This window comes from Lytechinus pictus, chromosome 11 (assembly GCF_037042905.1).
Source record: "Lytechinus pictus isolate F3 Inbred chromosome 11, Lp3.0, whole genome shotgun sequence".
NCBI lineage: Eukaryota > Metazoa > Echinodermata > Echinoidea > Temnopleuroida > Toxopneustidae > Lytechinus > Lytechinus pictus.
Window position 1 is genome coordinate 31,043,103 of NC_087255.1, and position 22,991 is coordinate 31,066,093.

Consider the following 22,991-nt stretch of genomic DNA (forward strand, 5'->3'; position numbering starts at 1 on the left):
AGTCACTTGCATGAACATGTCTGTAACACATCAGTATGATTTCTTTATTCTTAAAAGAAAAAAAACAAGTTGTTTTAACTTTTTTTAATGTGAATTTAGTTTCTGATTACCCTAACTTTAATATTGTATACATTAATTTCAACAGTTAGAATATTGTTTAATATGTTAATTGGAATTTGTTGGTATATGATATGGTTTACCTTTATGTCCTTGTATCTTTTTCTTCTTCTTCTTCTCCTTTTCCCCCTTCTTCTCCTTCCCCTTCTCCTCCTTCTTCTTCTTCTCCTCCCCTCCTCCTTCTTCTTCTACTTCCTCTTCTTCTTCTTCTTGTACGTCATTGTCTTCTTCTACATCTTCTTCTTTTTCTTCTTCCCCTTCTTCTTCTTCTTCTTCTCCTTCTCCTTCTCCTCCTTCTCCTTCCTTTTCCTCTTCTTCTTCTTCTACGTCTTCTTCTTCCTTGTTTCCTCTTCTGTCCACATTCTCCTCATTCCAGCCTTCTGCAATAATAAGGAGGACACAGTCTAGGCCAAGAAAGATTTAGTTTAATGAAAACAAGATAGTGCATAGGGGAGATCGGGGTTAGTTGGAACATTTTTGACAAAAATGGCTGTAAAATCCAAATAGAATTTATTTGAGAAACAATCAATATATCAGCTTAAAGCATAAAGGGCTTCAAATGTACCCCATAAATTTTTGAACTCTATGATGATTACTGAAAAAAATCCACCTTGAACAAGACCATCGCAAGCGTTCCAACTTACCCCATATACGGGGTAAGTTGGAACACTGCATGGTCAATTAAGAATTATACTTCTACTTACAACTGTTATATTACATGGTTTTGCTTTATTTTTTACAAGTTCAAAAAATTTAAGGTGTGTATTCTGATTTGTTGAACTTTATGTTTTCTATTATACAGCCACTCACGCAAGCCGACTGTGTAGTAGGATTACGCGTATTTGTGTGCGCATGATTTTACATGCAATTAAAAACAAAAATTCCTTTCTAACTTCACCAGGCTTGTTGCACATGTGTTGTCTGTAATATGGTGGATGGCAGTTGATAATGGCAATAAATTGAGGGCAGTAGTGCATAAATTTATTAAAAGGCGTTAAAGAAAATTACAATGTTTCAACTTACCCCGCGTTCCAACCAAACTGATCTCCCCTACAGTATCTCTATAAAGAGAAGTTTAGTGTTGTCAAGTAAGTAAAGTACATAATTTTGAAGGGAAAATAATGTATATATTTTTCTTTTCATATTCACAGAGTACATCTTCGTCATCCTTATCAACACCTACTAGACCCAATACAGGAGATGTGAAGGAATTCAATTTCAGATTCCCTCTGTAAGTGTACATTTTAACGTTCAATTACTATTAATTAGTCCTAATTTTGTATCCTGCATATGAGCTTTTTTTCTCTCATTGTCTTAAAACAGGAAGCTAGAAGTCAAAGTTGCTCGCTTGTCTAGCTTGGCTTCTATCTGGCCAGGCTCCATTTGGGGGTGACAACCCTAGCTTGCATCCATATGCACGAGCTGTGAAGGGGAATACCCTGTTTCAGTCCCAGGAGCAAGTGGCTTTGGCCCCTGGCTATATCTGGTTTGGGTTGACTGCCCATTCCAATTCTAATTACTTTAGTCACATTATTTAATTATGTGGCAGTCACTGGCCACTTTTCATCAGATCATGATGGCAACATCAGGCCCAAAGAACAATGTAAATAAAAACAAAAAAAACAAGACTGACTGATGCTACCACACTTCTTCACCTTCATCTCCAATAATAAGACTTCTATATCCAACTATCCACTTGGTCTACTAGCAGATGTTCTAATTTGCAAATTATCTGACACCATCATGGCTCTTAATACAAACTTGGTCTATTATCAAATTGGTCTAATTTCTGTGTGGTCCTACCATCAATTGCAGGGCTCAACTTTAAAAGGGGCTAGGTCATTTTTGATTGGGCACTTTTAAGGAAAGGGAATGTGGCACTCACCTTTTTGGGCATCCAAGGGCATTTAAAAAGGGCATCAATAGAAATATGTACTGTACTTCTCAATGGGACACATACACTGGATTACCACATGTTTTTGACATGGTTTGAAATTAGGCTAAAGTGATGCAATGGAAAATAGGAGATTAGCGTATGTCTACTGTCTTTGTTAAGCTTATTTTGTTACGTAGGATGTTAGATTTGGCTATATAGCAATTGAACAAAAAACTTGAGATATTGAAGAAATGGAATAAACTTGATTATATACTGAAGAAAGGCTTTTCCAGAAGCATAGATTATGAAAAGGTTTGTTATGGAATGTGTGGGTACCCTCCCCCCCCCCCCTCACCCTCAGTCGCATTTTAGCGTCCAAATATGTTCCACAAATTTCCACTTTGAGTTAGGAGCTCACCATTTAAAAACTAAATATTAATGACACAATCAAACCTGCTTAAACAACCACTTGTATAGAAGGACAACATGCCTGTAAAGACCACAACCTTCTATTTTTTCCTTGTATAGTATTCTGCATTGAAACATGTATTATAGCAACCTATCCATAAGGACCATATGCTCGTAAAGACTGCTTTCCTTGTCTACTTTGAGTTGTCTTTATACACAGGGTTCACTGCCCTATGTTCTTCTCATGCATGGTTGTAAATAAAAAGTATTTTGCCCCCCCCCCCTCTCCGCCCTTGACCTTGCCCCTCCTCAAGCCCCTAAGCCAAACATTATACAGTTATACTATTCTTTTTTTCCACAGGAATCAGAGGAAGAAGTACAGTGTGATGCAATTCAATAGAAATGACAATGTTGATCTCTCCAAATGGAAGCAGGTACACATGCAATTATATGGTTAATTAGTGGAGAGTGCAATCAGGGGGAGGGGGGGGGGGTCACAAACTTTGAAATTCTGACTGACCTACAACATCTCATTTACAAGATAGTGCATGTCCAACACTATGAGGTAATGTGTTACACCACACACAACTAGGAATTTAAGTGCAATCTTAAGTCAAACTTAGATCTGTACATGTACATGTTTGTGACCTACCCCCCCCCCTCTCAAATACAGGGTCACTTGTCATAACAATGATATTGCGATTGATTAAGCCCTGGTGTTGTGAATTATGAAAATTACATGTAAACTTGACATGTCATTTCTAACAGTCCAGTCTTATAAAAGCTTAGTGACCAGTGTTTAAGTTTTCATTGATACTTTATAAGAATGAGAGTGTTTGACTGTTTATTAAAACATCTTCCTATGTACTATTTAAGCCATAAGCCAAGAGAGTTAAAGGGATGGTCCGGGCTGAAAGTATGTATAATTTAATAGATAGAGTGGAATTGACTGAGCAAAATGACGAAAATTTCATCAAAATCGGATAACAAATAACAAAGTTATTGAATTTTAAAGTTTAGCAATATTTTTGTGAAAACAGTCATCATGAATATTCATTAGGTGGGCTGATGATGTCATTTCTCCACCTGTTCTTTTGTATTTTATTATATGAAATTAGGTTTATTCAAATTTTTTCCTCCAAGAACTAGAAATATTGGATTGACAACTGATTTAGTGCGTTAGATATTTATTGCTGCAACTTATTTAATTATAAGGGAGACATACTTTTCACACAAGTATGAAATAATGAAAAAATTATGATTTTATGTAATAACATAAGAAAACGGAAAGTGGAGATGTGACATCATCAGCCCACCTAATGAATATTCATGACGACTGTTTTCACAAAATATTGCTCAACTTTAAACTTCAATAACTTTATTATTTGTTGTCCGATTTTGATGAAATTTTTGGCATTTTGCTCAGTGAATTCTACTCTATGTATTAAGATATAAATATTTTCAGCCCGGACCATCCCTTAATATCATACTCCAAGATATACAATTATCTACAATTGGGATATTTCTATTAATTAAATATTCATGCTAGGGGAAATGTTTTACGTCTTCTGAATGAGTTTGTTTGGATTGTTTTACATCTTCTGAATGAGTTTGTTTGGATTGTTTTATTTTGAAGGAGATTGTTTAGATTGTTTTACATGTACATCTTCAGAATGAGTTTTTTTTTAAATCCGAAGACATAGACAAATAACTTCCACAATACCTCCTTTGACCACCGTTCTCTAGGCTAAGATGGAACGAGAGAACAACAAGATCCACTACAAGACGGACCTCGATGACCTCCCAAAGTTTGGGGCAGGGAGTGAGTTTGGTCGGGAGAGGAAAGAGGAAGCAAGGCAGAAGAAATACGGCATCATCGCACAGAAGTATAAGGAGGAGGATCAGCCATGGATTCTCAAACAGGGAGCAGCTGATGGAAAAACAGCTAAAAAGTAAGTAAAGTTATATATCAGTAGAAAAAGGTTGAGAACATGGAAAAGGAGAAGTATACATAAAATGAGAAGAGGGAGAGGGAGAGGGGGAAAAAGAAGAGACAATGATGATTATGATGAAGAAGAAGACGAAGAAGAGACAATGATGATTATGATGAAGAAGAAGACAAAGAAGAGACAATGATGATTATGAAGAAAAAGAAGAGGAAGAAGAAGAAGAGGATGAAGAAGAGGAAGGAGGAGGAGAAGGAGAAGAAGAAGAAGGAGGAGGAAGAGGAGAAGAAGAAGAAGAAGGAGGAGGAAGAAGAAGAAGGAGGAGGAGGAAAAAGAAGTGGAGGAGGAAGAAAAGAGGAGGAGGAGAAAGAAAAAGTAGAAGAGGAGAGTGAAAGACTGGATGGGAGGCACTAATTTCTCTACTGAAAGACAAAATGATACTGAAATTATATTTTCAATGTGTAAGCCCAGAAAATGTCTATTTTTTTCCCCTTAACCCTCGTGCCATGAGGTGACAGCCCTAGGGCCCCGTCTTACAAAGAGATACGATTCATCCAATTAATCGTAACTCTGAAAATCCAACAGTGTCATAACTTTCCACAGGAAATTTGCAAAATGTCCTTTGTAAACAAAGGAGAACAGACCAAATTGCCAAGAAATCAATGAATTAATAAATATACATCATATCTATAATTTTTTTTTGAACAAACATGCATTTTATATGTTGACGTTGCTGGCCATCCATAGTTGCGATTGATCAGATCAATCGCAACACTTTGTAAGACGGGCCTCTGGTTATTTATAAAGAAAAAAAATACATGTACATGTAGTCTACAATTTAGAAGACAATCATGTTTTATTGATACACATCTTTATTTATTTTTAAAAATGTGTAATGATATAACTAGAGTCTGTCTCTTTGTTGCAGGTATCGTGGAAGGAAGGAGGGAAGGATAAATGAGAACTCTAGTTACTTCATCCTCTCTCAGCTGGCTGATGGAACATTTGAGGCATACCCTGTTGACTCCTGGTATAACTTCACAGCAATGCAGACGTATAAGACTCTAAACGCAGAGGAAGCAGAGGAAGAGTTTGGCAGGTAAACTTTATTTTCATTGTCTCAAATAGTTCATCACTACTCAGTTTATTCAATGGAGCGTAGTGGAGCGTTGTGGCCCAGTGGATTAGTCTTCTGACTTTGAAACAGAGGGCCGTGGGTTCAAATCCCAGCCATGGTGTAAGTTCCTTCAGCCAGAAACTTATCTACATTTTGCTGCACTCAACCCAGGTGAGGTGAATGGGTACCTGGCAGGATTAATTCCTTGAATGCATGAGCGCTGAAAGCCAGCTCAAGCTAAAGCCGGGGTAATAATGATAATAACAACGCGCCTCGGAATAGAATATTTCTAGATAGATTGCCCAATATAAATGCCTATTGTTATTATTATTATTCAAAGGAGACATTCCCTCTGACATCAAGTTGCTTTAATAAAAGGATAGAGGTTTTGTGGCTCAGTCTCTGGACATTGCACCACTAGGTCCTGATTTCAAACCCCACTGCAGCACTTGTGTCCTTTGGCAAGACATCTGTCTACCCTTGCCACTTTTCATCCATGTTTAGTAAATTGGTACTTGGTAGGAAGGAATTCCTTGAATGCTTGAGCACCCAATTGGGGTAGCCATGCCAAAGTCAGGTAATATCATGCAGTGCTTAGAAACAAATTCTATTGATTCCTATTTTTTTATTGCTCTGATGATTTAACATAGTGTTATCATAGTAGCATGAATTAATTTTTCTGCTGATACATTGAATGAAAATGGCACTTATGGGATTAGGGGGCTGCTTGAATAATGAAGAATTTAAAATATGAGTAATAATGTGTCAGAATGAAAATGTGTATCTTACTTAATACTTTAAATGCCTCTGTTCTTTTTGCAGGAGAGACAAAACGATGAATTATTTTTCGGTGATGGTGCAGAAAAAACTCAGGGACTCAAAGGAGGAAGAGGAGATGGAGGAAAAGTCATCTAAATCAAAAGGCTCAGATCTTGTAAGATTAACTTACCTTTCCACATTTTCTGTCAAAATATTCATCATGTTTTTAAGAAGGGGATATAGGCACCTTATCAAAAGTCAGAGCTGCATATTTTCTGCAGGAATCATGTAAGCAGCTTTTCATCACAGTCAACATAGACAAAAAAACCTCATTATGACTGGAGGAAAGCTACAATGAAAAGAAAGCATAGCATCCTCGACACGGCACAGACTTTTGACAAGTTACCTTCCTTTATATTGACTGGCTTTGAGGGTAATATTGTATTAGCTGCCTGCAATGGAATCATACTGCCCCGAGTCGTTGAACGAGGGCAATATGATTCTTTTGAGGGCAACATTTTTGTATGTTCCCCCTCAAGGCCAGTCAGTATTATTACCTATAGCTGTGTCATATTACATGAAATTCGAGCTATTATATTTGGCAATTTATATGCGTTTGCCGGTCAGTTTCTCAATTTCAGGTTAATCATGTACAAAAATGTAATTCTGGCAAAGTCATTGTAATCTAAGTTGTTACTGTGCAAATACCCTGATTGTGCACACAATCGTGCAATACAGAGAAGCAATAGGGAAATTGCACATTTTTCAGAGGAGAGATATATGAATATTAAGGCCACTCACTAGCAATACAGCTGAAGTTTGGCTGAGCCATTATGACATATATTGTATTGAGTTAATAAATTTGACAGATCAAATACATGTTTTTATCCTGTCTCGAGAACACTTCATTCAGGTAATAACAAGTAAAGGTCAACTCACACCTTACGATTGATCTGCGACCTGATTCTATAATAAATTGTAAAATTTGTTGCAAATATTGAGGCATGGAACATCTTACTATGCAAGGCTCTAAATCATCATACAAATAATTACGGTCAAATCTGTGACAGTGCTACCTACCATCCTTATTAGAATAAAAGTGAATTCAATGTCTAGTTGTATTGACGTCATAGCAATCATACGATTATCTACGTCTTGAAACCAATTTGGCCTTTACTCCAAAATAATAGCCTGCAATCATCAAAGATTGTTACCAGGGTCGGAATTACACAGGGGCGACGGGCGATTTTGCCCCCATCACAGCCCAAATCGCCCCTAAAAATTCTCAAAACCCAATGCTTTGGGGCGACTATTTATTTTATCCTGTCTCGAGAACACTTCATTCAGGTAATAACAAGTAAAGGTCAACTCACACCTTACGATTGATCTCCGACCCGATTCTAGAATAAATTGTTGTTAAATTTGTTGCAAATATTGAGGCATGGAACATCTTACTATGCAAGGCTCTAAATCATCATACAAATAATTACGTTCAAATCTGTGACAGTGCTACCTACCATCCTTATTAGAATAAAAGCAAATTCAATGTCTAGTTGTAATGACGTCATAGCAGTCATACGATTATCTACGTTTTGAAACCAATTTGGCCTTGACTCCAAAATAACAGCCTACAATCATCAAGGATTGTTACATTAGTATTCTTGCACGTATTGAACCAAAATAAAAGGATACTTTTCATCCTCATTTTCCGAAAATAAGCAAAATGCAATTTGTTCCAAAATCAGATTGTGGATCAGTCATAAGGTGTGCAGAGGCCTTTACATGTATAATTGACACATGAATGCTTGATATATTTCCATAGTGTGTAGTCTTGACATGAATATAATAGTCTTTTGTCTTTTATTCAGACCCTAATGGAGGATGATTACTTCTTATCATCAGGAGAGGAGAATGAGGATAGTGATGATGATGGCGATGGTGGAGGAGGTAAGGGTTATTTAAAGGACAAGTCCACCCCAACAAAAAATTGATTTGAATAAAAAGAGAAAAATCCAACAAACAAATCGGATGTAAAATAAGAAAGTTATGACATTTCAAAATTTTGCTTAATTTCACAAAACAGTTATACGCACATCCCAGTCAGTATGCAAATGAGGGAACTGATGGCATCACTCACTCACTATTTCTTTTGTATTTTATCATATGAAATATATTAATTTTCTCCCCATTGTCCTGTGAAACAAAGTTTTATTTCTCCCTGAACCTATGGAATTACCATTATTTAACATTTTATGGTTCGTTTGTCCTTAATGTCAAATCTGTAAAAAAAATGAAATATTGTATAATTCAAACAATAAGAAACAAAAAAAATAGTGAGTGAGGGACATCATTGATTCTCTCATTTACATGTGACTAAATTGTGCATATAACTATTTTGTGAAAAATAAGTGAAACTTCAAAATGTCATAACTTTCTTATTTTACATTCGATTTTGCTGAAATTTCAGCATTATGCTTGTCTGATTTTTCTCTATTGATTCAAATCTACATTTTTCTGAGATGGACTTGACTTTAAATCAGTGAGAAGCGTTTCTTGTCACAATACTTAAAACAATTTATCTGGTAATATTTTGAGATCAAGAGGAAGAAGCTTGCATTTTGGGGGGAATAAAACTTTACGTCTGTGTTACAGTTCAGTCTACCCAAGCATTTAGTTTGCAACGTTACAACATCTATAGCAGCACGTTTTCCATGAATTTCACTTTTACCTGAAATCAGACACAGTAGATCACACTTTCATAATGCGCATTCTCAAGGTATAATGTATTTTCCATATCAATTATTACTATGATTATTTCTTGCATTTCCCATTAGGCCCAAAATGCTTTCCTGTACAATGAATTAAATTGTGTATTAATTGTTTATTATTAAAACTACTTAAGAAATGGATTTATGATGCCTTTCTGAACGATACAAATGTAGATCAGGCGCCCGTTCCTTAAACAGTTACAACTGTTGTAACTGTGTTATTATGGCAACTACCATGGCAACAGGGCTCAGCAGCCAATCAAAATCAAGGTTACCATGGTAGCTTCCATAATTGCAAAATTACAACAGATGACTTTCTTTATGAAATGGGCCCCAGATCAAAAAACATCAGCTTATGTGGGCCAGCAAACACTCTCAAGATTGGTAGTGTAATACTGTATCTGTCATATATTGTCTGACAGGTAAATCCAAGTCTAAAAAGAAGGTGAAAGGCAAAGCTAAGAAGACGACCAAGAAGAGACCTAAGAAGAAAGATGTAGACAGCGAGGCTGAGGAGGAGAGTGATGAAGGTGACTTTGATGGCAGGGAGTTTGATTATATCTCAGAACAATCAAGGTAATCTATTTACATGGAAAGGAAAAGCATGATTTTATATAAATCTTTATCAAAAGGAAATGTGTCTCAGAATAAAATTAACCCATTTTCTGAGAAAGGTATCACAGTTATCAAACATAGTTTGATTACAAATTTTGATACTCGTAGCAAAAGTGAAATCCTTCTTTGATTTCAAAACAACTACTCATTAAATCATATTTTAGGAGTTACTTAAATTAACCTGTGAAGTGGGCTCTTTTGAAGTAAAAGTTGAACACAAAACATTTTATGGTTTTGGGGGTAGAGAGCTTCTTGCATCAAGTTGTATAATTTTCTTTTTCGATCCTTTAGTGATGATGACGAGATGGAACTAGCCAAAACAGACATCAAAGGTTTAGATCAAGAACTCCAACAATTGGAAGAAGAGGACGATGATGAGGAAGAATCAAAAGAAGATAACAAAGAAACCAAAGAGGGCGACAAACTTAACGATTCAAAAGAGAGCAAGGGCAAAGATAGTGATGGTGAGGTTTTTTTTTATATCGTTATGCAGTCTTAGATTTTTTGACACAACTTAATGATTTTCTTCAGACCTCAAGAGGCCAAGGCCAGGGACTAGGCTTCCTAGACTCCTAGGCCGATATTCTGAAGTCGGATGCAATTTAAACTTGGCTCTAAAGTTTTGTTTAACTTAGGATAATCAATTGTGACACAAGTCTCTATCAGTACAGGTTCAATTAGTCAACCCATCTTGTACAACACTTATTGATTGAAATGCTATGTTCAGAATGAGGTGTATTATGGCTCAATGATATAGACACCTGGGGAGGGTTTCATCAACATTTTGGTCCATCAAGTTGTCAGATCTGACATCTTTCTGTGATTTTGATTGGCAGGGAAGCACCATTACTATGGTAACTATTACTATGGTAACTGTCCCATAAAACAGTATAATGTTGTGTTGCTGTTGGATCGATTGCGCTTTTACTTTCAACCAGACTTAAATGAGACGAAGCAATACAAAGCCTGTACAGTTCATATATACATTTATTGAAGATTATAAATAAGTTGATGATGATGATAACAAATACATGTAATACAGGAACATGAGTAAGTCTGATGGTGACTATACTCTAATTGAAGATGAAGGTGATATCAATTCTGCAGTATAACATATAAACTCTTCTGTAGCTGTCTGTATGCTGGAACAATCTCTAAAGTAATCTGTAAACCAATCTGCATTCTGATTTGGGTTCAGAAGTGAACCCCTTTTATATTGGTCTGGTCTAGACAAACATCTGACAATTCCTTTCATGCAACACTCCCCAGGATTTCTGCAAGTTTTTTACCAGAAAGTTAAGTTTTAAATGTTATTTCTATTTTAGATCTTTCATGAAATGTATCTTGATTCCTAATTCTACTAATAATCTTTTTGTTAAAATTATTTTATTTAGAGAGTATTTCGGACAGCTCAGGGTCGGACAGCGACATCGATGAGAAGAATATACAATCTGCAATGCTTCTTCAGGTAACGATCATTTCTGGATGTTTTCTAATTAACCCTTTTGAGACTGATATATGTTATAGCATAGTTAGCTAGTATCTTATTGGTTAATCTTACAGTCAAAGTGTTTTGATTTACAACTGTTTAAGGTTATGTTTCAAGAAGAATTAGGAATATTCATTTTAAAGATTATGCTTTACAAATACTTGCATGATATCAAATGGATGAAAACCCTATCTGCAGTCACATTGTCAAATAAATTTATTGAAAATATGCTGATTAGTGTTGTAATAAGTTCTGTTCTGTGTCATTTTGACGATGTGTGCAGAAGAAGCATGGTCGAAGATCAAATGAAAAGACGCCCTCTAAGTCAGGTAGCGGGAGCCACAGTAGATCACAGACACCTACAGTACCAGACAATTCTCAAACGGATACTACGTTATCAGATGCAGCTATGAAACTTGAAAATAAAGGTATGGAGAATTCTTTTCATTCTTATGATCATATTATTATATCTTCATTATCGTCATCAGCATAATTTTTGTTGTTGTCATCATCATCGTCGTCATCAAATTTACTATCAGCCAATGAGATTGAAGGATTTCAGTAACTTTTAACTGTTATTGTACATTTACTAATATAACAAGTTTTATGAAAAGGGTCCCAGGCCTTTATAAATTTTGATATTTTTAGGGCAAGGCCGCTTATCTTAAAGGCCCATTCTCTTGTCACTGCAGCAATGGAAAAGAGAATAAAAAATATTGATGGCCAATTAAAGGGGCATTGAGGCCAGTGAACAGGGCATCCAAGACCATGGCCTTAGGATTGATTTAAGCCCTATAAGTTATATTATTGAATGCACTCTATTACTACCCAATGTTGCCGATGACTCCCTTTATTAAGTGCCTCATTCATTGTGTGTATCTTTGTAATGCATTACTGTTATATAATATATCATTTGTATGTTACACATTAAATTGTTTACTGTGGAAACTAAATTTCCTGATATGTATGATGAATGATGTGTTTTATATCATTTTCTTTAGATGTATCAAGCAAGAAGAGAATGAACCCCATTATGTTACATTTAACAGTGGAAAATAAATTTCTTGGTATGAATGATTTACTTTATATAATTTCCTATAGATGTATCAAGTAAGAAGAGATTGAACCCGACAGAATCACCTGCTACTAAGAGACCAAGGACGGAGAGTCCTGTTCCTGGATCATCATCATCATCAAACAAGACAGCATCAGGGTGAGAGACTTGTGCCCCTTGTGAACAAAAATAATAATTGGGCATCCACCCCCCAAAAAAAAAAAAATAATAATAATAATATCAAACAAATGAATGAATAAATAAATATTCAATGAATAAATAAAAAAATAAAAAAGAATAAGTAAATAAGAAATAAAATAAGATAAAATTAAATGAATACTAAAGTAAAAAGATAAATAAAGATGTATAAATGATAATAGAAATATAAGATAATAATTAATACTAATGGATAACTCATTGATTAAAGAAATAAATGAATCAATTGATAAATAGAGAAATAAAAGAAATATATGAAACAAGACATCGTCCGAGTAAGGGCTTTTGTTTGCCCTCAAAATGTCTGAAAGATCATTATCCATTATCAGATGCAGGCAAAGGGTGTCTCATCTCTGTAATGTCTCAAAAAGACTCATCACTATCAAACAAAGTAGCATCAGCGTAAGGGGTCTTGTCCTCTCAAACATAAAAGGGGGGCAATTCACCATAAGAATGTCTCAAATAGCCCTTTTGTGTTGCAAAATAGCCCCAGTGAATTACCATTTGTTATGTTCAGTACAAACTTTCATTTGCTGAATAAAGACTAGCCCCTGTATGAAAAATATTACAACTTATTTCATATTCTTGTTTTCTACAGCTCTATGCAGGCTTTAAAATGTTTGCCCAAACTTGTTTGAAGGGATAACGCATTACTGCTGAGTGAAATGAATATGTCAAATAATCTGGTCCATATTCCGAAGTCTGGTTTAACTTGGGCCATGTTTTGTATTCTTTGATAGAATTATGGGTTGCTAAAAAATGTTCAAACTACATTGCTGCCATGAAAAGAGGGCTCAGTAACCAAGCGTAATCAAGGTGTCCATGGTAGTTACAATAATGGCAAAGTTACTATTGTCTCTTTTAAATGGGCTCCGGATGAAAGTCAGTAAACATATACAATTAAGGTGTCTAAATAGAATAATTAAACTATTTTTGCTCTTTTCATTGCTTGCAGTCATGTGCCCTTGACAGAGGAGGAGGTAAAACGATACCTAATGAAGAGACCGATGACCACCAAAGACCTACTGGTCAAGCTGAATCCCAAGAGGACCGGACTTCCTAAAGAACAAATCGAGACCAAGCTGGCTGAGATTTTGGGCAAGCTTGCACCAGAGCAGAGGAAAAAGGATAAAAAGATCTACTGGTTTATCAGAGAACATTCCAAATAGTGACGGGTTTCAGATGGTGGTTCCATGGACAATGATCGGAGAACAAGCAGGAATTTGGTGTTCTTGAGTATCAGGGGTTGTGTGAGGTTGCATAAGCATTTCTCAGGAAATAGTCATTGATACTGATGCATAATTTCTGGCATCATCATTGTTGACAAAAGGAGAATCATGATCAAGGGTAGTGCCATCATCATCATCACCTTCATTATCATCATCAGAAGCAGTATCATTGATATCATCATCATCACCATCATCATCATCATCAATACCACCATCATCATCAATACCACCACCATCATCATCATCATCATAATCAATACCACCATCATCATCATCATCATCATCAATACCACCACCATCATCATCATAATCAATACCACCATCATCATCATCACCATCATCAATACCACCACCATCATCATCGTCATCTGAAGCAATATCATTGATATCATCACCATTATTATCATTATCAACCACATCATCATTTGGTTATACTTGTTCCTTGAAGGGAATTAGGAAATACATGTCATTACAAAAAAGCCTTAGCTACCCTTCTTGGTTTATCTGCTGGAGGATCTTCATGTGACCACTATTTACTGGAGATTCCTCCTACTCTTATGCACAGAAGCACCAGGAGTTCACAAGCAAGAACATTGATTTCTGTCGACACAGGCCCTCCATTTATTTCGTAAACAAAATGTTTTGCACTTAACCTGTTGAAGACTGAGTGCATGCATATGCGGGCTGGAGTCTTTGAATATGTGTTCTAACATTATCAGCAATATTATATGCCTCTATGGAATCAGGAGTGTATCATAAAACAACTTGTCTGTGATTTATTTGATGAATTTGCTATCAGCAAATAGATGCAAGGATTTCACAAGCTAACTGTTATTGACTGAATCACACTCAAAAATGCTTTATGAAAAAACAACTTGTCTGTGATTTATTTGATGAATTTGCTATCAGCAAATAGATGCAAGGATTTCACAAGCTAACTGTTATTGACTGAATCACACAAAAAAATGCTTTATGAAATGTTATGATGACTGAACATGTTCATACAATACAGGTCACCGGCATTAACCCGTAGTTTAACTTGGAAACATTTCATTTTTTGACTTAGCCAATTTTCCCTCATCATGATTTTTTTTTGTTTCATAAATTGCTACAAAACACATCTCCTAAGCCATTTAAATCAGAATATTGGAATCCTAAACAATTATACATCTGTGGAAAGCCAAGCAATGTTGAATACAACCATGCAGGTTTCATTTCTTTTGCTGTCTACAAAACACATATTTGCTTTGGAAACATTAAAATTTGAAAATGGGCTTTTTATGCTTCACACCAATGTGAAATCTCTGATGCCATCTTATATGAACAAAGTTATGTTTATATGCATTTGTACAAAGAAAAAATTGATTATTTTCATTTTGTCCATATTAGAAATAAAATTGAAAGGTAATATAATATTATTCCATCTGACCATATCTTTTTGCAATTCAGGCTGATGAGAAATGCATTAAATCTCATTTCTGAGGCTCACAGATTTAAGTGCTTCTAAACCAAATGATTGGCTGGTTACTGATGAGAACTGCATGAAACTTTCATAGATGTAGGTATATCTTGTAGCATGTTTTAATTATTGGAATGGTAGAATGGTAGATCACATAATCATGACAAGAATTTGAATAATAGTGAAAATCTCAAGGAATTCTGAAAATTGTTGTTTCCTTTTGCAGAGTGTGTTTCATAAAGTGATATGGATGAAACCTAGGTCCAAATGAGATGCCATCACTCTCTCAACTTCTTCCCCAAAACATTTAATAATTGGTTGATAATAGAAGAATGGCATGTCTGAAATGAAATGTGGGTTGTCCTTACAGAGATAAGATAATTTTCAGTATACCAAGTTTTCATAATATAGCAAGCTATTATCTTAGCCCTGGAGATTAGACAAGATAAAATAAAATTCAAGGCAATTTTCAACATACCACTGCAGGGTACATTATCTTGGTTATCAATCTAAGTTAGGTGAAACTATTCCTCAGCATTCCTTGATAGGAAACTTGTCAAATTCTGTGCTGCGTCGTTTAGCAAGAATCCCGCTGTAGAAGAGCTGCATATCTTTTTGGAGCAGCTTACCCGCATTTCCCATTATGTGTATTCTGTGATGAAATGTGAGAATGGGTAATTTAAAGCTGCTTGCAGGATTCCTGTGGTGCAGGAAAGACTAGTCTCTGACTTTTCACAATGTATCTTAGAAGTGAAGACTAATTAAATTTGACTAAACCCAGTATCAACCAATGAGAAAACCATACATTATTTACCATTCTGTCTGCAATTGCTGAAACACTTTAGAACATCTAGAAACAAGGAAAATCATTTCCTCTCAGTTGACTAAACTATAAGCTTCTTGAAAAGAAGGGGAAATGATAAAAGAGAAAAGGGTCCTGCGTAATGCTCGAATAGAAAGTATCTTTTTTCTTAAATTATACATTTTTGAGAATTTGTATAAAATGTATATTTCTACTTGTCAACGACAATAAACTACATTGAAAATGTACAAATATTTTTGCATTCTCTCTTTTTGCAGTCTCTAATATCTTTACTACATGGTTTTCATGCCTGGTAAGGTCCACCCCATGTGTTTCACAAAGCTCTTCATGTGTTATACACTATATAAACATGTTTTTTGCTGTTAAATCAGAGGCTCAATCATCTTCTTTACATAAGCTGAAGTTTAAATAGTGTCTTCTTGAGTAAAACACTTGTTCTAACAAGCATTTGAATACACATTTAATTACTTGTCAAAATATGATGAGAGTGTATATTGGAAATTCACTCCCACTTTGTTATACCTTGGAAAATTTGGGGTATCTCATTTGTTGCAAGAACTTTTATCGGTTATTCATGAAGTGATACATAACCTACAAATGGCCGCGCATTTGACATTGTTCTTTGGGATTCTTACCCACTGTCATGTAGTGATTGTATAAATCACTACATACATATATTCTAGACAGCATAATGTATATACCCCCTTCTCAGAACCATCCCTTTCATGTCCATAACCCCTTCTAAGAACCCTTATTCATTAATTTAATCCAACCCAATACGATCCTTATTGTTAATAGTTTCAAACAGTCCTTAATCAGAGAACAAAGAACTGCCTTCCCCTTCCCAATAATTCAGTAAACCACCTTTTGTCCTATACCCAAACCATATAATTTGTGTTGAAGCTTGATTATATAATGGGTGCACACCCAAGGGTGGAGGGTGAGAAAAGTTGAGATCATCACAGCTAGAGTTAAGATCTACATCTAAATTACCATATTCTTTACAACTCTAGATGTAATACTGCTGGAGATTGATTATTAATAAAGTTTCTTGACTAAATTGTACATGGAACATTCCTGTGTCATCATTGAAGCTCCCAATCTGAATTGAACGATCCCAACACAACACCATATGGCTTTTTCCCATTATTTCACAGGAATTCACATTGCATCTTCCCAGCAGCTTTCTCATATTCTCCATTGATTTGTGTATATCAAAATGAAAGGATTAAGAGACGAAAAGTGCTGAGGGGACGCAGGTCTTCTGCTTAAAGACGTGGCTTGAAACTTAAAGGTACCTTATAATGTCCACACAATCATGCAGGGATGTAATAGATATAGAGAAGGCTATTGCAAGCTACTGAAATATTTCCATCTGATTAGCTTAGACTCGTCCCTCGAAGTCACAATGCTTCATGAAATTTCCTCTTCTGTTGTAGAATTTCATAAAGGTGATGAACCACTCCGTAAATGCCAGTCTTGTCCTCAATTTAAGTCATATATTAATGAATCATTTGATAAACTTTTCCACATCTAGTGGCCTTGATCACAACTTGGGATTTCATCTCACATTTCTGTTCAGTAGATGAGTGTAAAATAGGAAGAAAGTAGCTCCTCTCCACACTGAATCTCTCTGATAGACACAAGGGCAACCGTTCGCACGCTTCTGTAAAGAAAGATAACAAAATGAAGTATAATGTCAGCTTCTAAAAATGTGGAGAAAATTGGCCCGAATTGAAGTTACATAATTGTTGTAATTGTGGTATACACTTCATTCTGATGTTTTTTGTTTATTTGTTCAAGTTTTGTTTATTCATTTATAAATTTGATGGCAGTTTTTGGAGAATGTTCTTTTTTGCACTCCAAAAGGAAATGCAGTGGGTTTGTGGCCTTGGCCATCTGTCCGCCTGGGCCCTGTTGCAAAAAAGCTCCTATTATGGTAACTTTGTCATCCAATGGTAACTACCATGGTAATAATGCTCAACAGCCTATCAGAATCAAGGATTCCATGCAAATAACCACTGCATAGCAAAGTTATAATGGTAACATTTTATATGCAACAGGCCCGGGGGGGCACTCAGTATATGATGCATAGTGGGTATGTGCCGCGGAGGGGACCCCCATTTTTACACTCAAATTTCCGTTCCAAGGCATAGCATTTTTGTCTTATTGAGAAAAAGAACAAAGAAAGCCGCTCCAAAGCATAGCATTTTCTTCTTATCAAGAAAAAAAGAAGAAAGAAATCCGCTCCAAAGCTTCGCGTATTTTGTGTTGATCTGCTATAATGAGCCGCAGTTTTGGTGAAAAGCGGCCGCAGAGCGCTGTCCGACCATCGCATCTGCGCTAGCGCACCCGGCGCCCGTGCCACCGGGCTATAGCTGCATGCACGTATGCCCGTTCCATAGGGATGAATACGCAATCACACGCAGGCGACCCGTTCCAAGGACCCCCGTTTTCACAAACATTTGTCGTTCCGAAGCCCGTTCCAAGGACCCTCCTTTATAAAATAAGCCCGCTCCAAGGCCCCCGTTTTTTGTCTTGCCTGCAGCACATACCCACTACTTTTTTGGTCGAGTGCAACCTCTAACATCTAAGTACAGACATGAATTATGTACTGTGATTTTGGCCGAATAAAAATCAAGAAATACACTAACCTTCCAGCATTGCCAATATCCGGTAAAGTACCGAAGAAAGCATTGGGGATGTATTTCCTTAGTTTAATTGGAAAATCCAAAGGCACATCAAACTCTTGGTAGCACACATTCGCAGGAGATCCTAAAAAACACACATATGATCAAAGGTAAATGTTGAAATAGGCTGCATGAGACTATATTAAATTGGCCATTTTTGTTAATTCAAGAAACATGGGTTTGAGAAATGTTTGATTCAGAATTTGATTGTAATCAAGCAATTCTTTTTTTGGCCATAAAAATAAATTTCTTTAAAATGCAAACTAGAGCTCCCATGCTAAAATGCTAGTCTGCTGGGCAAACCCTTCACTCGAGTAAAGGGTCTGAATTGCAGTCTACTCTTGTCTTGTGTACTGAAGGCCTCATATTGGAACAACAGCAAGTTTTGTTTGTGCTAGTCTTTGCGTGGAGGCACACTTGTTGATCAAAGTTCCAATCAGGGTCTGTGCCTGCAGACTACTAAAATGCTGGGTGTACTTCATTAACCTTTTACTGGTTGGAGAATGGTAAAGTGTAGAATGAGGCAATGCCAAGAATGCCGATGCTGTACTGCAATTTGAATGACAAACCTCTGATTACTCGTGCTCTGTATGGCATGTGTAAGCACTCTCCAGATGCACGTAATCGTAAAAATCATTTAGATTTGTCATCAAAATGAATTAAGTGCTACTTGATTAAAAGTAGAAAATTCATATTATTATCATCACAAAAATAGAGTCAGACCCCAATCAGCACAATGCTTGGCATTTTAAAGGTCAAAGCAGATTATCAAAAATACTTTGAGGGCACTGTAGTAGCTGCAACAAATACCTCTGTGCTGATTGTTGACATATTGTCCCACAGCCATAGGGTTCAAAGGGCAGGAGGTCAGCCAGGAAAGGTCACTCATCATGTAAGGTCCAAGTCTGTCTCTCCGAGCACATGATCTGCAGGTTATATGTCATACAGACTTTAACAGCATCACAATCAACATATACACAAAATATAGAAAAGGGGATTTTTTTTTCCCATTATCGGGCAGATAACCTGAATTTTTTTTAAAGTTTAAGAAAAAAAACCTAGTGATGAAATAGAGCTAAAAAAAAATGTAATTATTTTCAAAGAAGGTATATATGCTCTCATGTAATAAAATTCAGGGATATTGGCAAAGGTTTAAATTTTCACTGACGTGAATTGCACACTCTGTCAAGGGTGCAAGTCAAATTACAAAACTGGGAAAAAGAATAACTGTTATCCGCAGTGGCATACTTGTCATTGTAAATCATAATGGGGGGTGGGGAGGCTATAAGGGAGGAGAACGGATTATTTGTCTAATCATCAAGCATTTATATTCAGTTAACCCACTAAATTCTTTACTTCCAACTGACTGTAAGCTTCAATTATAAAAACGTTATACATACCTGTAGACCATTTTGGAGAGTTTCTTGTTATTTCCATCAATGTGAATTCCATCGAGGCAGCGGAAGACAAAAGGATTAGCAATGGACTGAAAAAGAATTGGTTCAGCTGGATAGTAGATAGTACCTATATTGGGCAATGGAAAAGGAGTGACCAATACGTTTGAATTTTAAATTGCATTCACATATATTATATGATATACAAAATAAAACTGATATAAAATAAACTGAATTACCTCTACATTCATTCATTCATCATTAATAGAACAAATATATCATGCAAAGAAATATACATTTATTTGCACTATATAAATCTGAGTATCATTTCATAATTTGAAAGAATTACTATTATTTTGAATAAAAGACCATTATGAGAAATTTTCTTGATATTGGAGATGACTGTTTGAATTAGACCTTGGCAAGATTGTTTATATCACACTTTCAAAATTCAAAATTTACCTGGATACATTGCTACTACCGCTCCTTTTGGAACCACTCCTTTGGTGACAAAGACCCCGACACCTCCGCCATCAATCTGACTTTGGCGACGCCCAACTGCGTAACCAAGAGTCTGGTGCATTACAATTGCTCCTGGGTCAAGATTTTCTTCCAAATTCTCATCCTGGGTGTTTATCTTGTTCTGTCCAAGATGTGAATTTGTACTCTGCTGATGACTGGGTTGAGTGGACGTAGGGTTGGAGTTCTGTCTCATCAGCGATCTAGAGTTAGGGCTGTGACCATTATGGTGTTGGAGGTGGTGATGGTGGTTGTAGTGGTAGTGATGGTGCTGAGGATGAAAAGGATGCTGAGGTACAGATAATAGATCATGATGAGAACAACTGTTCTGCTGTTTGCTGCAAATAGATTTCAGTAAACGGCTCCCATCTTGTGCATTAATATTCATCAGACTTCTTAATAATTCGGGATAACTAAATGAAGCCTTATTCACTAGTCTTCTGAAATCACCATCCATGGAGCCGAATCCGAAAAATTCTTTGGCACCACAGATCCATTTCAGCATTAGTTGTTGTGGCAACGTCTCTTTACAATATTTATCCAGGCAGGTATTTGAAAACCTATCAAGACCTTGTCTTTCTCTCCCTCTTAATTTATATTTCCATTTCTTCTGATTCTGATTTTGATAGAACCATTTAAACATGTTGAAGTTCTTGTGAAATGGTGATAAGGCAGTTGTGCTTTGACAATCTTGAAGTTGGTTGTCATGGTGATTACATTTGGTGCTTGCATCATCTTGGTATGACCTTGCTTCTTCATTGACCTTTGACCTATCTACATTGCAGCTCTCCGTCTCTAATACATGAGCATTGTTTCCTCTCCCGTCTTGATTTTGGAGGTCATCGTCCAAAGCAGAAAATAACTTCTTGTAGGTTTCCTCCACCTCCTCATCTAAAATGATTCTGTCTTGGCCCACATTTTTCACTGAACGCACAGTCCTGGAAATTCAATAATAGATGGTAAGATCTAACTGTTATAATCATCACCATAACCAAAACCATCATCATCATCATCCTCCTCAACATCATCAGCAGCACCGTACCACCATCATCACTACCACCACAACCACCATCAACATTGATCATCATCATCATCATCACCATCATCATCATCTCATCATCATCACCATCATCATCACATCATCATCATCACCATCATCACCCGGGGGGGCCACTTACATTGACGAGTGGATACCATGCGCGACCAACAAAACATGTAAAAAGGATGTCTTTTTCAAGATAGGGCATGTTACGTACGTAACGTGATAAGGGTGTCAAAAACACAAAAATAATGAAAAAAGGGTATCTATTTCGCTAGGAAAGTTACGTGTTTAGGGTCAAATTTGCGGGGATGATAAAACAAAATTAAAATGTTTTATAAAGGATGTCATTTTTGCCCCAACACTTTAGAGTCCGATTTGCACGAGGTGTGGAAGGTTGGGTCGTACTAAACCAAATGATGTGTATTAAAAGGTAAAACCAACGACCGAAGGACCCCTGACAAAATATTCCTGTACTTGTTTAGGGGTTCATTCAGGGAATACTTGCCAAGAGTATCGTTTTGTTTCCAATACTTGTTAAGGGTAGGGTTTCACATGCCAATACGTGTTAAGGGGTGCATTTTCAGAATATGGAAAATACGTGTTTAGGGTGCTTTTTGAGACCCCATGGTATCCACTCGTCAATCGGGCATCATCATCACATCATCATCATCATCATCATCACATCATCATCATCGATCATCATCATCATTCAACAATCATCACATGCACATCACCTTCATCATGACATCATCATCACCATTAATATAATTTTCATCATTACCGCTATAAGAAAATACTATAAAAATTATCATGATCATGAGGTTCTGGTTTACAAAATTATTGGACTAGCTGGTTTCATATGCAAACTCCAGGAAGCTCTGACGCAAACCTCGGCATATGGGTCTACGGTCGTGACGTTAGTCTAGAGTAGAGTCTTAGCTTGGCTAGGCCAATAGGAATTATCACGAATTATATTCCATACAGATGCATTAATAACCGTGAAAAAATATAAAAATACCTCTCTTTTAGATTCAGTGCAACCCATGGTACGAATCTGTACCGATATCTTCGCCATTTAGATGAAACATTTCTTAAAAACTTCGACATCATCACCAATGGCATGATTTAGTAACATTTGAAAAGCAGACGACATTTGCAAGTAGTCTCTGTACCAGCAGTTTTAAGAAACGCGTTTTAAAAAAAATCTTGTAATTTTCGGGGTAAATTTGGTTCTAATCTTATTTCAAACAAACTATATCGACTCTTTTTTTTAATTTTCGAAATGATTTGGAAATGTTTCCTTTTTATATCAAGAAATCAATTAGAAATGAAATGACATCCATTTCGCTTCCAATTTGATGTAATTAGAATATACAAACAAATAAAAATAAAAATATTTTACAAAATACCTTCATATTTTAGCTATGAAAATAAAACTGCATGATTATTTTTATTTTTCAATTATAATTA

At 36.1% G+C, this 22,991-nt stretch overlaps 2 protein-coding genes across 2 annotated transcripts; one reads left to right on the top strand and one right to left on the bottom strand.

The window, feature by feature from the left end:
* The first annotated feature begins 1,223 nt into the window (after positions 1 to 1,223).
* LOC129272129 (general transcription factor IIF subunit 1-like) lies at positions 1,224 to 16,109 on the top strand. The gene is made up of 12 exons (XM_054909361.2): positions 1,224 to 1,348; positions 2,763 to 2,835; positions 4,148 to 4,353; positions 5,276 to 5,446; positions 6,287 to 6,398; positions 8,092 to 8,170; positions 9,414 to 9,567; positions 9,898 to 10,070; positions 11,001 to 11,074; positions 11,379 to 11,523; positions 12,197 to 12,308; positions 13,321 to 16,109. The coding sequence occupies exons 1-12, from the start codon at positions 1,239 to 1,241 to the stop codon at positions 13,532 to 13,534; spliced, it is 1,623 nt and encodes a 540-aa protein (XP_054765336.1). The 5' UTR covers positions 1,224 to 1,238; the 3' UTR covers positions 13,535 to 16,109.
* Positions 14,092 to 22,883, bottom strand: LOC129271173 (uncharacterized). The gene is made up of 6 exons (XM_064106339.1): positions 22,540 to 22,883; positions 20,423 to 21,417; positions 19,967 to 20,090; positions 19,377 to 19,492; positions 18,531 to 18,651; positions 14,092 to 17,542 (listed from the first exon to the last, which is right to left on the bottom strand). The coding sequence occupies exons 1-6, from the start codon at positions 22,641 to 22,643 to the stop codon at positions 17,455 to 17,457; spliced, it is 1,548 nt and encodes a 515-aa protein (XP_063962409.1). The 5' UTR covers positions 22,644 to 22,883; the 3' UTR covers positions 14,092 to 17,454.
* Positions 22,884 to 22,991: the final 108 nt, after the last annotated feature.

What these genes read in the sequence shown, in the direction of transcription:
- LOC129272129 (XM_054909361.2), top strand. Translation starts at nt 1,239, where the DNA reads ATGTATATATTTTTCTTTTCATATTCACAGAGTACATCTTCGTCATCC. An exon ending in TTCAATTTCAGATTCCCTCT is followed by an intron (nt 1,349 to 2,762) that starts GTAAGTGTACAT and finishes TTTTTTCCACAG; the next exon opens with GAATCAGAGGAAGAAGTACA. An exon ending in GCAGAGGAAGAGTTTGGCAG is followed by an intron (nt 5,447 to 6,286) that starts GTAAACTTTATT and finishes TTCTTTTTGCAG; the next exon opens with GAGAGACAAAACGATGAATT.
- LOC129271173 (XM_064106339.1), bottom strand. Translation starts at nt 22,643, where the DNA reads ATGCCATTGGTGATGATGTCGAAGTTTTTAAGAAATGTTTCATCTAAA. An exon ending in GGTAGTAGCAATGTATCCAG is followed by an intron (nt 20,091 to 20,422) that starts GTAAATTTTGAA and finishes TGCCCAATATAG; the next exon opens with GTACTATCTACTATCCAGCT. An exon ending in CTCTCCAAAATGGTCTACAG is followed by an intron (nt 19,493 to 19,966) that starts GTATGTATAACG and finishes TATAACCTGCAG; the next exon opens with ATCATGTGCTCGGAGAGACA.